The sequence below is a fragment of the Colletotrichum graminicola genome (assembly GCF_000149035.1).
Source record: "Colletotrichum graminicola M1.001 genomic scaffold supercont1.9, whole genome shotgun sequence".
NCBI classification, from domain to species: domain Eukaryota; kingdom Fungi; phylum Ascomycota; class Sordariomycetes; order Glomerellales; family Glomerellaceae; genus Colletotrichum; species Colletotrichum graminicola.
Window position 1 is genome coordinate 308818 of NW_007361013.1, and position 15003 is coordinate 323820.

The 15003-nt window shown below is 55.7% G+C and overlaps 9 protein-coding genes across 9 annotated transcripts; 5 read left to right on the forward strand and 4 right to left on the reverse strand.

The window, feature by feature from the left end:
• Positions 1–554: 554 nt before the first annotated feature.
• Positions 555–2147, forward strand: GLRG_03075 (acyl-CoA dehydrogenase domain-containing protein; the record flags this gene model as incomplete). Its single annotated transcript, XM_008093760.1, has 5 exons — positions 555–578; positions 643–719; positions 778–1204; positions 1256–1573; positions 1638–2147. 5 exons carry the CDS (start codon positions 555–557, stop codon positions 2145–2147), a joined length of 1356 nt encoding a protein of 451 aa, XP_008091951.1.
• Positions 2148–3341: 1194 nt separating this feature from the next.
• Positions 3342–3805, forward strand: GLRG_03076 (uncharacterized protein; the record flags this gene model as incomplete). The annotated part of the gene is made up of 2 exons (XM_008093761.1): positions 3342–3625; positions 3694–3805. 2 exons carry the CDS (start codon positions 3342–3344, stop codon positions 3803–3805), a joined length of 396 nt encoding a protein of 131 aa, XP_008091952.1.
• Positions 3806–4247: 442 nt separating this feature from the next.
• Positions 4248–5783, reverse strand: GLRG_03077 (TGS domain-containing protein; the record flags this gene model as incomplete). Its single annotated transcript, XM_008093762.1, has 6 exons — positions 4248–4833; positions 4897–5328; positions 5382–5406; positions 5467–5481; positions 5670–5698; positions 5755–5783. 6 exons carry the CDS (start codon positions 5781–5783, stop codon positions 4248–4250), a joined length of 1116 nt encoding a protein of 371 aa, XP_008091953.1.
• A 434-nt stretch (positions 5784–6217) lies between these two features.
• GLRG_03078 (RNA recognition domain-containing protein) lies at positions 6218–7482 on the forward strand (the record flags this gene model as incomplete). The annotated part of the gene is made up of 2 exons (XM_008093763.1): positions 6218–6830; positions 6890–7482. 2 exons carry the CDS (start codon positions 6218–6220, stop codon positions 7480–7482), a joined length of 1206 nt encoding a protein of 401 aa, XP_008091954.1.
• A 93-nt stretch (positions 7483–7575) lies between these two features.
• GLRG_03079 (urease) lies at positions 7576–8535 on the reverse strand (the record flags this gene model as incomplete). Its single annotated transcript, XM_008093764.1, has 2 exons — positions 7576–8318; positions 8373–8535. 2 exons carry the CDS (start codon positions 8533–8535, stop codon positions 7576–7578), a joined length of 906 nt encoding a protein of 301 aa, XP_008091955.1.
• Positions 8536–9008: 473 nt separating this feature from the next.
• Positions 9009–9410, forward strand: GLRG_03080 (uncharacterized protein; the record flags this gene model as incomplete). The annotated part of the gene is made up of 2 exons (XM_008093765.1): positions 9009–9178; positions 9239–9410. 2 exons carry the CDS (start codon positions 9009–9011, stop codon positions 9408–9410), a joined length of 342 nt encoding a protein of 113 aa, XP_008091956.1.
• A 220-nt stretch (positions 9411–9630) lies between these two features.
• Positions 9631–10825, reverse strand: GLRG_03081 (replication factor C; the record flags this gene model as incomplete). The annotated part of the gene is made up of 3 exons (XM_008093766.1): positions 9631–10379; positions 10433–10653; positions 10710–10825. 3 exons carry the CDS (start codon positions 10823–10825, stop codon positions 9631–9633), a joined length of 1086 nt encoding a protein of 361 aa, XP_008091957.1.
• Positions 10826–11169: 344 nt separating this feature from the next.
• GLRG_03082 (uncharacterized protein) lies at positions 11170–13259 on the reverse strand (the record flags this gene model as incomplete). Its single annotated transcript, XM_008093767.1, has 3 exons — positions 11170–12095; positions 12156–13068; positions 13125–13259. The coding sequence occupies 3 exons, from the start codon at positions 13257–13259 to the stop codon at positions 11170–11172; spliced, it is 1974 nt and encodes a 657-aa protein (XP_008091958.1).
• A 426-nt stretch (positions 13260–13685) lies between these two features.
• On the forward strand, positions 13686–14985 carry GLRG_03083 (low temperature viability protein; the record flags this gene model as incomplete). Its single annotated transcript, XM_008093768.1, has 2 exons — positions 13686–13705; positions 13755–14985. The coding sequence occupies 2 exons, from the start codon at positions 13686–13688 to the stop codon at positions 14983–14985; spliced, it is 1251 nt and encodes a 416-aa protein (XP_008091959.1).
• Positions 14986–15003: the final 18 nt, after the last annotated feature.

Sequence of the window (15003 nt, forward strand, 5' to 3'; positions counted from 1 at the left end):
AGCAGGTGAGGCACCAGAGTGGCACCACTCTGCTTTGCTACGGATGTAGTTATGGGCGTAGGTAACAGCATTGCCGCAGAAGAAAAACAGTTGGTTGACACATGAGGTCAGTGACATGGGAACAGAGCATTTTTTCGTTAAGCTTCTCGTTGGGAAAGAAAAAAAAAAGGTTACTGCAGGTGATTCTTGCTGGTATGAACGTAGCAGACTGAATGCCTTGTGAAGAACTCAGTAAAGCGATGTCTACCAGTAAATAAATGGGAAGGGCAGTGTCTATGCGGCTGGACCCCGTTCCAAGACGCGGAGGCGGCTACCCCAGGAATCCCCACCTTCGAGGTCCCTGTAGCTCCAGAATGGACCTCGGCTCCGGCTCATCTCATCATCCATCTACCGTACGATGAGACCAAACACTCCTCTTTCAAAAGGGAGTAGAGATCCATACCATTGACCTTGTCCTCATTTCCTACACCTCCAGACTCTCCGAAGTACCGTGCAACCCGCCCACCTTTGAGACGACTTGCACCATCCATTTACCTCTGCTCCAGAGTCCCAATATGACGTCCAGAGTCCCCGCTATCGTAAGTCGCCAGTGCGCGGGAGGGGGGTCGAGTTATGTGCAAGGCTAAATTCGGTTGTCATCAGGTACTGGATCGCCTTAGCGATCGCGCAAAGGAGGCGCTCGATCTCGTTGCCAAGTTCGTCGAGGAGGAGTGCATCCCGTAAGAAGCAATTGGATCTTCATTATCCTGCATCGCGGCTAACAGGCTGCGTACCCAGCGCCGACCCTATTGTGGAAGCCCAGATCGGCCAAGGCGACGAGAGATGGAGCCAGCACCCGGCAATTATTGAGGATCTCAAGGCCAAGGCCAGGAAGCTCGGTCTCTGGAACATGTTCCTGCCCAAGGGCCATTACAAGGAGTCACCCGGCTTCACGAACCTCGAGTATGGCCTCATGGCGGAGTGGCTCGGCAAGTCGAGAGTCGCCTCCGAGGCCGTTAACTGCGCAGCGCCCGATACCGGCAACATGGAGGTTCTCGCCAAGTACGGAAACGACGAGCAGAAGAACAAGTGGCTCAAGCCTTTGATGGAGGGCCAGATCCGCTCTGCCTTCCTGATGACAGAGCCTGACGTCGCCTCTTCGGACGCGACCAACATCCAGCTCAGCATACGGAAGGAGGGCAACGAGTACGTTCTCAACGGCTCGGTATGTGTCAGTTCCTTCCTGCAATCGAGGCCTCTTTGCTAACAGCAGCAGAAATGGTGGTCCAGTGGTGCTGGCGACCACCGGTGCTCGGTTTACATCGTCATGGGCAAGAGTGACCCCAACAACAAGGACCCTTACAGACAACAATCCGTGATTCTTGTCCCCGCGGGCACTAAGGGCATTACAATCCACCGCATGCTGCAAGTTTACGGCTACGACGATGCGCCCCACGGCCACGGCCACATCACCTTCAAGGACGTCCGTGTACCCGCCAGCAATCTCGTCCTCGGCGAAGGCCGCGGCTTTGAGATTATCCAGGGCAGACTCGGTCCCGGCCGCATTCACCACGCCATGCGGACCATTGGAGCGGTAAGCGCAAACTTGGCGTATTTCTAAGGGTTGACTGGCAACATTCTAACGTGTATCTCCTCAGGCCGAGCGCGCCCTCGAATGGATGCTGATGCGCATCAACGACCCCGCCAAGACGCCCTTCGGCAAGCAGCTGCGGGAGCACGGCGTTATTCTCGAATGGGTGGCCAAGTCCCGTATCGAGATCGACGCCGCTCGTCTTGTCGTTCTCAACGCCGCCATCCGGATGGACGACCTCGGCCCCAAGAAGGCCCTTAAGGAGATCGCCGAGGCCAAGGTTCTCGTTCCGCAGACGGCCCTGACGGTCATCGACCGCGCCATCCAGTCCTTTGGCGCGGCCGGTGTTTGCCAGGACACGCCGCTCGCGAGCATGTGGGCCAACATCCGGACGCTGCGGCTTGCTGACGGCCCCGATGAGGTGCACCTGCAGCAGCTCGGCAGGAACGAGAACAAGAGGGGCAAGGAAGTTACGGATAAGATCCAGTGGCAGAAGCAAAAGACGGAGCAGCTGATGGCCCAGTACAAGACCAAGACAACGCAGCCAGGGGCCAACATTAACCGGTCCAAGTTGTGAGTTGCGTCAGCGGTTGTCTTCCGCAGTTGAATAAAATCGGGTGTAAAATATCAGTCAGAAATGTCGCTGCGAGTTGTCGTCCGGGGATGTACGCCAGAATGAAAAGAGATTTTTCAACGGTTGGCCTGCCGCCTCCATTCCATCTGACTCACATTTGGGGCCATTGTCTGGCCATGTGTAATGCGAGCCGGGAACTCGGCAGCATCCCGGATGGAGACCGCGAGAGAGAGGCAGAGACAGACCCCGGATAGGTAGTCAAGCTCCGGGGCAGCGTGGTAAAGGTAACCTTGAAGATGGCCTCCCGTAAGACTCAGAACAATTTATGCACGCCAACATTGACTGGTCTCGGTACGACCACATATGCGACCTCTCCCCAGTGATCGACAATCTGCGGTCCCTCCGGCTAGAGAGAGATGGAGAGGGCCAAAGCCACTCCACAGGCCGGACCAGAGCACAACATTCAGACAAACACCTGTCTGCGGCTAAGATGCATGGCAGGGAACGATAGGTAGCAACATAAGGTCCGGGATGCCGGTTGCCCAGGAAGTCCGCTAAGACAGAGCTAGAAGGACGAGGGGGAACCTGACATGACAGCACTTCCCCCATCACACGGACGACGACGACGACGCCTACCCAGGGCTAACAAGGCCCGTTGTTTGTCTTCCGGCAGGGCAGGCCCCACATTCCCACCAACGAACTTCCCTCCTCACCACCCCTGAACCCCTGCGCAGTTTCGGTTAGCCCGTTGCCCAGTCAACAACCCAGAAAATTCGTTTACTTCGACACCCAGCAACCTACGCCACCACTTCCGGCCTAAGCACCCAAGCAGACAGCCTAGAAGGTCCCCAAAAGGAGCAAAGTGCGTGCATCTTTTTCACAGTAATTCACGAACGTCATAAACACTCTACGGCAAACCCTGTGCACTGAACGTGTGTCTCTTTCGAGTACAAAGGTCCTTCCTTTCTTCTGCATTGGCCTTGATCCTTCCCTAACTATAGCCACCCACATCAATCCCATTCATCCATCCTTCTTCCATCTTACCACAGACACACACACTTTGCGCCAACTTCACACCCTACAACTACAAAATCGCATCCTCAGCAACGCTCAACATTGTGCATTTGCCTATTCACAGCAAATAAACACCGGCACCTCTACCACAACTAAACCCGCACACATCATCAGCAGATAAAGATGTCTCCCAACGTTCTCGCTGACAAGGACGTCAACGCCCCCGTCATGGTCAACGACTCACAGGCCTCCAAGGACGTTAAGAGCATGGAGTACCACCGCCAGGTCCTGCAAAACAAGATGGCCCAAGAGAAGTACGACCACAAGCTACAGACTCGTGACGCCAAGAGCAAAGCCCTAAACTTCGATGTCCTCGATAGGTCCAAAACGTATATCTCGCCTTCTGACGACATTATGAGCCCTTGTACCGCCAAGCTCAGCGCCCTGCGCAACAAGCAGGTCGGAAAGTAAGTCGAGCATCACTCTGTTGCAGCCATCTTGTAACCCACAGCTAACCTTCCTTCCTCCCACCCAGGGTCAAGCCCAAGTCCCTCTTCGCCCAGACTTCTGCCAAGAAGCTCGGAGGCGGTGACGCCCTCTTCGGTGACCGGACAACTACCCCTACCAAGAACAGCAACATCTTCTAGGCAAGAGAGCCGCATCCTTTTCTGACCAAATAAACAAAACGACAAGAAAAGCTTTCACAGCATTGGGATGGGCTCGCGGGCTGTTTTACTGGTTTTGCTTCTCTTCTCTCGAACTAGGAGATATTGAAATTGCGCCTCCACCTTAAATGACCTCTTGGTCTCTTGATTTGGGGGAGGCGGGATAGGGTTCATCGGCGTTTAACGGGTAGACCACTGTCTTACTCCAGGATAAGGGAGTTGCTGTACACCATGACATGACACGAAATGATATCAGGCCTTTCCTTTTTTTCCCCTTTTGTTCCCCTTCTACCACTTTTTTCGCTATTAGGATTCTAGGAGGAGCTATATCCATCGGCTGCCGCCGTATCGTCGGCCGGCCTGAGCAGGAAATACAAATCCTCGTTACCCTTGACCTTCGCCCGTCTTCGTTCGTTCGTTCCTTTTATGCCTTCCACGCGCTCACAATATAGACGACGTCCTCATCCGCCACCATGTGCCCGAGTCCCACCCTCTGCGGGATATGTCTGGCGCTCGCGCCCCACACGAGGGCGTACTTGAAGGTGTCTTTGAGCGTCCTGTGGATGCGGTCGCAGACGTCCTCGATCGTGCTGTTGCTCCGCACGATGAGGGCCTCGCTAAAGTCAGGGTCGTTACCCTTGCGCTTCGTGTAGATGCGGATGAGCTTGAGCTCCTCCCAACAGCGATCGACGACGTCCTGTATGCCGAGGTCGAGCTCGCAGCTCATGACGACCGTCTGTGGCTCGCGCGCGAGCTTGTCGAGGAAGTCGAGCGAGACGCTGTCGATCTTGTTGTACACGTATAGGCACTTGATATACTTACGGTGGTCCTTCATGATGACGTCGATGAGGTCGTCCACCGTCGCGTTCTCGTCGCGCACGAGCACCTCGCAGTTGAGGATCTTGTAGTCGCGCAGGATGTTGAAGACCATCTTCTCGTCCATGGCCTTTGGCGGGTTCTGGAATGTAATCTTCATGCCGCCGGCCTTTTTCGCCTTGAGGTAGATGTTTCTGCAGCGCGCGTCAGACATGGGGGGGAATGGTCTCTGGATCGCCGGACGGACGGCAACTCACGGTGGTTCTCTGTTGAGGCGGATGCCGACGGCTTCCAACTCGGCCTCGAGCAGCGCTCGCTGCTCCGCCTTCTTGGTGGCATCCAGTACCATTAGGATCAAGTCGCTCGTCTTGGCTGCCGAAATGACCTGCCTTCCTCTTCCCTTGCCTTCGGAGGCACCCTCGATGATACCGGGCAGATCGAGCAGCTGAATCTCGGCGCCGCCGTATTCCAGGACGCCCGGAATGGCTGTGAGTGTTGTAAAAGCGTACGAGGCCACCTCGGATTTCGTCCGCGTCACCTTGGATAGGAACGTCGATTTACCGACTGAGGGGAAGCCGACTAGGGCTATTCTGGCATCACCACTCTTACTGACATCGAACCCCGCTCCGCCACCGCCTCCAGCTCCTGGGCCGGGTTCGAGAAGCTGTGCTCTCAGACGCGCAAGTTTACTAGCATGTGTGAGTGTGCGGCTTAATGGGTCTGGAAGATGAATAAAACATACCCCTTGAGGAGACCCAAATGATACTCTGTAAAAAGGGGCTATTAACGGTTATTGGTCGGACACTGTGAGTTATACCACAACTTACCGGTCGCCTTGTTCTCTAGAAAACGTTAGCAACATTCCATCTTACAAAATCTCGCCGTCTGGGTCATCCTCCTGGCAGTGGCTGTTAAACATCCATGAGGGCTTATTCCAGCGGCCTTTCGGTCCCTTCATCATCCGACACATCTGGAATAGCATCACAGGATGAGGGAAAATAACTTGGTGATACAAGAGAATGCGCCTTACTCTGAGTCTTTCTCATCTCCTCCTCAATCCTAGTCGCCAACCGTCAGTCTTCGTGATCTAGGTTGGGGAAGACGGCGGTACGTACTCCTTGATCTTCTCCGTAATGTTCACCATCTTGGCGGCTTCTGAGTTCAGAGTCTCGCGACCCTGAAATCCTCTAAAAATCAAAGACTGGGCAACGGGGAAAAAAAGAGAGAGAGACAGTTACTGCTTGGTCGTTGAACGCCTCACGGGTTCATCATGGTGGGGCAGTCGAGTTCCTCCAAGGCGTGCGTAGGAAGACTGGACGGTGGCAGAATTTACCGCGGGGCTGCTGTGTCAAGCTGCAGGGGTCCCCCACTCACCGCCCTCGACCACTGAGCGTCGGCCGGGCTTGCGCCACAGCTTCTATCGCGATAACAATTTTCAAGCCTCGCCGCTGTTGGACCAGGGTTGCCGTCGCCAACGCCATCGCCTTGCTGAACAACATCCACTCTTCCCAGCTACGTCCGCAACCACCACATCGTCTTTTTTTTTCTCACGTTCCACGCACAATTGCAATCGCAATCATGTCGGACGAGGTCGCAGAAGCTCGAGCCGAGGGCGTCGATGGTGGAGAGCCGCAGGAGGAGACGGCGCTGGTCACCACCAGTAACAATGAGGTCGCCGCGCCGGCGGAGCGAAAGGTGAAGAAGATCATCCGCAAGAAGAAGAGGCCGGCGCGCCCGCAGGTCGACCCATCTTTCATCACATCCGAGCCGCCGCCGCAGACGGGCACGATCTTCAACATCTGGTACAACAAGTGGTCAGGCGGCGACCGCGAGGACAAGTACCTATCCAAGACGCACGCCAAGGGGCGCTGCAACGTCGCAAAGGACAGCGGCTACACGAGGGCCGACAAGGTCACGGGCAGCTACTTCTGTCTCTTCTTCGCCCGCGGCATATGCCCCAAGGGCCAGGACTGCGAGTACCTCCACCGCCTGCCGGGCATCCACGACATCTTCAATCCCAATGTCGACTGCTTCGGCCGAGACAAGCACTCCGACTACAGAGACGACATGGGCGGTGTCGGTAGTTTCATGAGGCAGAACCGCACCATCTACGTCGGAAGGATACACGTCACGGATGACATTGAGGAGATTGTGGCGCGTCACTTTGCGGAATGGGGTCAGATCGAGCGAAGTAAGTTCTACATGTCTATTCATGCCGAGTTTCGGAACAGGTACTAATATTTCGTCTAGTTCGCGTGCTCAACACCCGCGGCGTCGCTTTCATTACATATTCCAACGAGGCGAACGCCCAATTCGCCAAGGAGGCCATGGCGCATCAATCTCTGGACCACGAGGAGATTCTCAACGTGCGGTGGGCCACTGCCGACCCGAACCCCATGGCGCAGGCGCGCGAGGCGAGGCGAATCGAGGAGCAGGCCGCCGAGGCCGTCCGGAGGGCCCTCCCCGCAGAGTTCATTGCCGAGATCGAGGGAAAGGACCCAGAGGCGAGGAAGAGGAGGAAGATCGAGAGCAGCTACGGGCTCGAGGGCTACGAGGCGCCGGACGAGGTGCACTTTGCGCGGGGGGCGAACGCCGTGAACCCCGTCGGTAGGGAGGGCCACGTGGTAGAGTACCAGCAACCACCCATGTTGGAGAACGGCGACCAGCAGCAGTACATGGCGTTGCCGGCTCCGCAGGAGCAGTCGATCGTGTCTGGTGGCATCTTTTCCAGCAGTACTCTGGCAGCCTTAAACGCCTCCAAGGTTGCTGTAGCATCGAAACCGAAGGCTGCGGTATCTTCGGGGCCGTTAGTCGCATACGGCAGTGACGACGACGACGATTGAGTCGGGGGCGGGCGATTAATTTGTATGATAATAGAGAAAGGCGAGCATGATACCCATTCAGAATGGAAACATCGAGGGGACTGAGCAATTGGGTCAGCTGTTGAATATCCGTGAATACAGGACCTCGTGTCTGCCGATCCAGAGATCCATGACGGGCATGGTCTGCCCGGCCCTCTCAATGGGCGTGTCCCACTCCCTGTCGATGGCCGCCGTGATGAGTTGCTGAACCTGGGTGCTCGCGAGCACCTTTTGCGCTTGGTACGGTCCGAACATGCTGGCTCTTACGGCCGCTGAGATGAGTGCCTTGACGTGCCCCATCATAAAGATGTAGGCCGTCTGCTGCAAGCTGAGCCCCACCAGGTTCGAGACGGCGCCAAAGAGGGGAGCCAAGTGAGCAAACACCAAAGGCGGCTCCGCCGAGTCGTCCGCGGTCGAAGAGACCCGGGACGAGGTGGCGGCCTTCAGCATCGCCACGTACGGCTGCAAGGTCGCGACGACATGGGCCGGGAGGGACGTCGCGAAGGAGCGCTCCCAGATGGAGAGGAGGGCACGGCCTTGGGCTATCGAGGCGCGGCGGCCGACGGTGCAGATGATGGCCGCATCGAGGTGGTCGTCCAGTTCGGCGAGAGCGTTTGGGTCGCGGTGCGCCGCGACGACGAACGGCAGGGTCGTCGAGGCGTAGGCCGAAATGGACTCAGGGAGGAAGACGTTAAAGGACGAGCGGCCCCTGGTGTGCGCCAGATACGATTCGAGACCGCTGCTGAAGGCGAACGATCCCAGAGGCAGGGCCGAGTCTGACAGTAAGAGAAGGTAGTGATTCGATAGAGTCAGCGACACTATAGGGTGTTAGTGTGGGTGAACTCCGAGACATTGACATGAGGACGTCGCACATGAAGGCTTCGGGAGGCCTCGAAATGACAACGATTCGCAAGACTCTAGGGCTTCCCCTTTGAGACTCTTCAGTTTCCCCCTGGCAGCCTCGAGGCGCGCCTCCAACTCCAAGACCTCCTTCTCGGCGTCATCAACGGATCCGTCCCTGGCATTTGAGTCCATCGGAAGACCTGAGAGAATTAGACGCCGTGTTGCAGTTGATAAGGTTCCGATAGCGGGAGATGGACCCTGCAGAATCGGGGGGGAGTGGCCGTTCAGTGGGCTGCATCGAGCCTAGGGCGGGAGCTTGGGGTGGGGGGGGGTGCTCTTGACGGTCACGTACCCACCAAGAATGGGCGCGCTGGGGAGCTGCTGGGATGTTGTTCGGCGTCTGTTCGTCCCACTAGCCCATGCCATCTTGCTCCCCTCGGCGATTGATGTAGTAAAAGACCTGTAGGAGCGGAATCGAACGATTTTAGCAACCAAAGCCGAGAAACATCCGGAGTGAGTTTGCATAGCATTTTTATTCACATCCCGCAAACATCCCACAATATACAAAGACGCATCATAGTCTGTTTGATTCCGTCCACCGAACCGACGTCATCGTCTCCGCCAAAGACCGCGAAGCGACCGCCCCGGCCGGTGATGCCCGCAAGATGAAGTCGTACGACCAGATGAAGAGCGCCGAGGCCAATGAGGCCGCGTGGGAGGCCACCCGGGGCGCCGTCGTCGGCGCCGCTAGATGGGGTGCCGGGGCCGCCGTCCTGGGAGCCTTTGCGTGGAAGTTCTCACCACTGTACAAGGGCCTCACCATCCAGTTCAAGATGTAATTGTGTCGCGCGACACCCCTCATGGACCCGAAGAAGATGCGCTGACAGCGGCACAGGTACATGCAAATGTCCGCCATGGTGCTGGGAAGCATGCTTGAGGCGGACAGCAGACTGCGGGAGTACGAGGCCAAGGTCAGGATACAGAAGCGCATCCTGAGGGACAGGGCCAAGTGGGAGAGGTTTGAGCAGGAGTTTCTCGAAAACCCGACGAATGAGGAGAAGAAATGAAAGGCCGCGACCTGTACGACGACCGCCAACAAATGGATGAGACTGGAATTCTCACAAAAGTTTACCTGAACCTGTATTCTTATTATTGTATAACACCGGACATTCAAATCCTTGGCTTTCTAGCTACACAGAAAAGGTGCCGCAGACCTGATTTCCCCCCAACGCCGGATCATGCAAGTCATTATGTCCCGCCATAGGCAGGTTTTATCGGCAACCGCTCTCATTTTGAGGGCACTTCAAACTTCTTCGGGTCCATGTTGATCTTGCAGAGCCTCGCGACGCAGCCGCTCAGCTGCAGCAGTGTTTGCACGCCCTCCAATATCTTCATGTGTGTGAAGCCAATCTCCTTGATAAACTCCAGCTTCGAGTGCTCGCTCAGCGTAGGGATTGTCTTTGTGACTTTGAACATGGTGCTGATGATGTCGTGGCTCGAGTATCCCAGGTCCCAGAGCTCGCGGAGGCTGTCGAGTGCCGAGTCGATGTTGCCCTCGTAGCAGGCCTTGAGCATGGCCTGGACCTTGATGGGGTGGGGCGAGTCCACCACCTTGAAGACGTTGTCGCCCGACACGAAGCCGAAACCGGCAAACGTTGACTGCAGGTTGTTGATGGCCTGCCGCATGTCGCCTTCGGCGCTGAAAACAAGCGCAGCCAGGCCATCGTCACTGTATTCCACCTTTTCCGCCTCGATAATCTGCAGCAACCGCTTGACCACCTGCTCGTCGGTGAGCCGGGCATACCGGAGGATGGCGCATCGCGACTGTAGCGGCTCAATAATCTTGTTGGACTGGTTGCAGGCGAAGGCGAAGCGCGTCGTGTTGGAGTAGATCTCCATCGTTCGGCGAAGGGCTTGCTGGGCACCTGATGTCATGCTGTCGGCCTCGTCGAGAATCACAAGCTTGTGGCGGCCCTGGGGCAAGGTGACCTTCTTCTGGGCGAAACCCTTGATGCGATTACGGACGACGTCGATTCCTGCGCTCCATTGTCAGTGCCGAGCCATAAGTGAAACGCTACTGCCTCCGTACCTCTCTCATCACTGGCATTGAGTTCAAGGACGGCCTCCTTGTATGAGTCTCCAAGAAGCTGTCTCGCCAAGCAGAGCACACTGGTAGTCTTTCCGATACCAGGCATGCCAGAGATGATGACGTGCGGCATGTTCCCCTCCTTCGCAATGATCTTCAACCGATCAATCGTCTCGGTGTTTCCGACAACATCGTCAAGGAATACGGGGCGGTACTTTTCAACCCTGCGAAGGGCATTAGGAATCGGCTTCAAGACACTCAACGGGCTTGCGAGACCTACCAAGGCAGCTCGTAGTTCGGAACACCGTTCGAAGCCGCCGTCAGAGCCTTCTTTGCTGCAGATGTCGAGGACTCGCCAGCCTCCTCCGGCTTTGTGATTGGCTTCTGTGCAGGCATGGTAGCTATTGACTGTCGTTTGGGGGTTGCGGACAGCAGAAAGACAGGCAGGTTGTCAGAGTTCTGTGCAGAGTGGACAAAGGCACTTTACGCGATGATTGACGAAAAGTCGCGTCGGGGAAAAGACGCGCGCTAGACTTGGACGGCATCCACACTGTACGTACCCCATCCATACGCCGACGATCCTTGTATCCTCACGCGCTCATCCAACTTCCTTGTTCGAAAGAAAAGACGGATAGAGTCATGGGCATTGTAATCACAACGACTTTTCATGGCAGTCAAAGCAACCGTATCGGCACTCCTTGGCGCAATTCTTTTGTTGCATTTCAAATAAACAAAGGTATCTAGTCGTCATCCTCGTTGGCCGGTTTCTTGGCCTTCCTGCTCTTCGCACCTCCCTTAAAGTGCTTCTTTCCTGACGATAGCTTCACATCCTTGGGGTCGACGCCATTCTCCAGAGCAATCATCGCCCGCGCCTTTCTTCCACTCAAGTGCTTCTGGCCCCGCTCCGAGTACTTGTGAGCAAACGGCATCTTGAGATGCCCGGTTCCAGTGCCGTCAGGGCCAAAGAAACCCTTGTCAATCTTCTTGGATTTCGGGCCAGCCGGGAGAAGTGTCAGATCGGAAGGGGCTATTGAGATATCATCGCCCACGAGCGACATGGTGTCGAGAGACGCATTGACTGCTTGGCGTCTCTTCTCGGGAAGATGACTTGCATCGTAGAGCTCCTGGTTGAACTCGGGACCATCGACGGTTCCAGGTGGCGGCTCGCAGTAAAGGAGCTTACCGTTCACATAGTCTTTGAGGATATAACGAGAAGCTCTCGACTCGTCAGGCTGGCCCAATCCCTGGGTCGTGAAGCCTCTGGCTTTGGCATAGGCGGAAAGCAGCTCCGCCGCAGAAGGGATTCCAGTGCCTCCTTCCTCGAGGGCGCGGGTCTTGATGTGGATTCCGTAGACCGCCTCTAGGAAAGGCTTTGGGATTCTGCGCGCGACGAGGCCGGCAGGCCCTTGAAACTCTCGTAGCTGATCGATGGGTAAGACACCGTTACAGACCAGATCGGCCTTGGTGCTAGCAAAGTTGGGGAAGACCAGACCAGGACAATCACATAGGATGACGTCCTCGCTAAGGTGAATGGTCTGGAAGTGCTTCGTCTTTCCTGGTGTTGATGAAACAGACACCTTCTTGGCGCCAATCAAGGCGTTGATGGTGGACGACTTTCCGACGTTGGGATATCCGACAAGACCGATCTGCAGCTTGTGGCCTGGCTCTGGAGAAGCGCCGTTAGTTTCCAACATGGGAGTTCGGTTTGAATCCTTTCTCGACATACCTGCATTCTCAGGAGCGTGGCTGAGGAAAATTCCCTCCAGCTCCTCCACTGTCAAGATCCGGGTGTCCTCATCGTCAACCTCGGCTGCTGCTTCCTGTTGTGACGCACCCGCACCGCCCTCTTGTTGATCCTCCTCTTCCTCTGAGCGCTCCTCTTCGGCGGCATCATCACTGCTTTCCTCGTCAGAGGCAGTGTTTGTTGGTGGAGGTTGAGAGCTGCCGCTGGCCTCCGGTTCCTCTGAGTCAGAATCCTCCTCCTCTTCCAGCATCTCCAGCATCTCCTTTGCAAGACTTGCGGAGAAGAACCTGTAAGCAATGCCGTTCTCCTTCAGGTACTTGGCCCACATCTTGCGCTGGTTCAACGTAAGCATGTCGGCTTTGTTGATGAGCAGCAGGTTCTCCTTCTTGGGGTCGATGTCCTTGACGTAGTTCTCCAAGTCCTCGGATCTGAACAGCAAGGGGTTTCGAGCGTCGACAATCTGGACCACGAGATCTGATCTTTCAATGACACGCCACAACTGCCTCCAAACCTCGAGGTTTCGCTCGAAAGGGGTCATCAGAAGATCGTTGTTTTCTTGGAGTTCCGCCAGACCTCTGCGCCAGTCCAAGAAGCTATCCCTCTCCTTCCTATCCAGCTCCTCTGGGGTGGTAGACGCATCCCATTTCGGCCTTCTCGGCACCGTCAAGCGTCCCTTGTGATCCTTCTGTTTGGCGAGGACGCCCCTCTCCTCCGCTCCTGACAGCAAATACGGGTTCTTCTGGTCGGTGTGGATGATCTTGATGTTGTTCATCTTCTCAGCAGTGAAGTCCGTGCCCGCAAGCTCTGCTGTTGCAAGAAACTCGTCGAGGGCGCCCTGCTCGGTGACCGATCGCATCTTGACCCATGATGCCTCTTGTCGCTCATTCGTGAGGTACTAATAAAGTGTGAGTATTTTTCCGATTCATAGTAGTGGTGCAATCTCTTGGCTACCTCTTCTCCCGTAGCATGGTTTACTCTGGTGATGGCCGAGGTCTTCTTCCTGTCGTTACCGCGGTTCTTACCGAAGCGATCGTTCATCAGGGCATTGCCGAGCCCGGCGGTCTTCTTGGATTTGGCGTGCACCATTTTCGCGGTGTTATCTTGTCTCACACAGCCTAAGAAATACGAAGAAATGGGTTGGAGAGAAAAATACTCGCCAGAACCGCTTTGTGAATGAGTAATAAGTGGGAGCCCGTCGCAACCGCCCGCCTTGAAGAGAATGGCAGTGCCCCGCGACGATTAATCAGCGGGGCAAATGTCCCCCGCCGCAAACCCTTCTACGCTTTTTTTTTACCTTTTCGCATACGCCAACGTTTTCAGCATCTTTGGGTACTTATCGATAAGATAATCCGGGTGCCAATATCCCCCACCAACTTTTTTTTTCGACGCCACTACCTAACCTTGGACTGAGGAGGAGACTCACGTACGTCCCACTCTGATTCTCTTCAGCGCCCTTCATTCAGATACCCCAACAGACCGGTCTCGGCCTCGAAACTTGCGTAATCAGTCACCATGGCGAAGGGAAAGAGATTGTAAGGTTATTCTGGTTTCTTAGATACGCTTTAACTGACAAAACGACAGCGACAAGAAGAATGCGCAGCATTTCACTCTCGTCCACCGACCGCAAAATGACCCGCTCATCCACGACGAAAATGCGCCTTCCATGGTGCTCAACCCCGTGCCTCAGAAGGGAGGATCCTCAAAAGGAAAACACCTGAGCGATCTTGCATCAGAGCTTGGCTCAGATGCCATGAGCATACGGGAGAACGAAGGAGAGGCAGCAGAGTACGGCGTTTACTACGACGATACCCAGTACGATTACATGCAGCATCTCCGCGACCTGAACTCTGGAGGCGGCGAGGCTGTGTGGGTTGAGGCTCCTACGGCTACGACTAAGGACAAGGGCAAGGGCAAGCAGGCGTCGCTCGAAGACGCTTTGCGCCAAATGGACTTGGAACATAAGAGCGAGGCTTTGCTGGATGAATCGGTCCTTCCCAACAAGAACCTGCAGCGAGCAACCTACCAAAACCAGCAAGATATCCCAGACGCCATTGCTGGCTTCCAGCCCGACATGGATCCCCGATTGCGTGAGGTTCTGGAGGCGTTGGAGGACGAAGCATACGTGGACGAGGACGACGATATTTTCCAAGAGCTCTCCAAGGATGCGCATGAGATCGACCAATACGAATTTGAAGATCAGTTCAACTATGACGACGAGGACGAGGGTTGGGAGTCGGATGGCACCGCAAAGCCAAGCAAGGAGTACAAGGACGGAATGGTGCCGCAGCTGATTCCTGTTGAAGGTGAGGCGTTGCCAGAGCACCAGAACGAGGACTGGTTGGAAGACTTCAAACAATTCAAAAAGGATCAGAAGGGTGGGAAGGCCCCGGAAAAGGCTCCCCCGTCTGAGCTGCAGTCATCCATCTGGACCACGACAACAATGGGTGGTCGGAAAAAGAAAAGAAAGGGAGCTCTTACCAACCCCTCCGCTTACTCTATGACCTCGTCATCGATGGTCAGGACAGAGCAGCTCACTCTCTTGGATGCCAGGTTCGACAAGATTGAGGAGGAGTACACAAGCGAAATGGGCGATGACATGGCCTCCGTCTCAGAGGTCTCAACGGCGACCAGTGTGACAGGGCCTACACGAGGCGACTTTGATAGCATCATGGATGACTTTTTGGGAAGCTACACGAAACCCGGAAAGCGCACAAACAAGAAGACCAGGCCTCAGACGGGTCTCGAGCAGCTTGACGAAATCAGGAAGGGACTGGGTCCGGCTCGCCTGCGGCCCAAGGATTACAGGGTCTAGATTCCAGTCATCGAGATA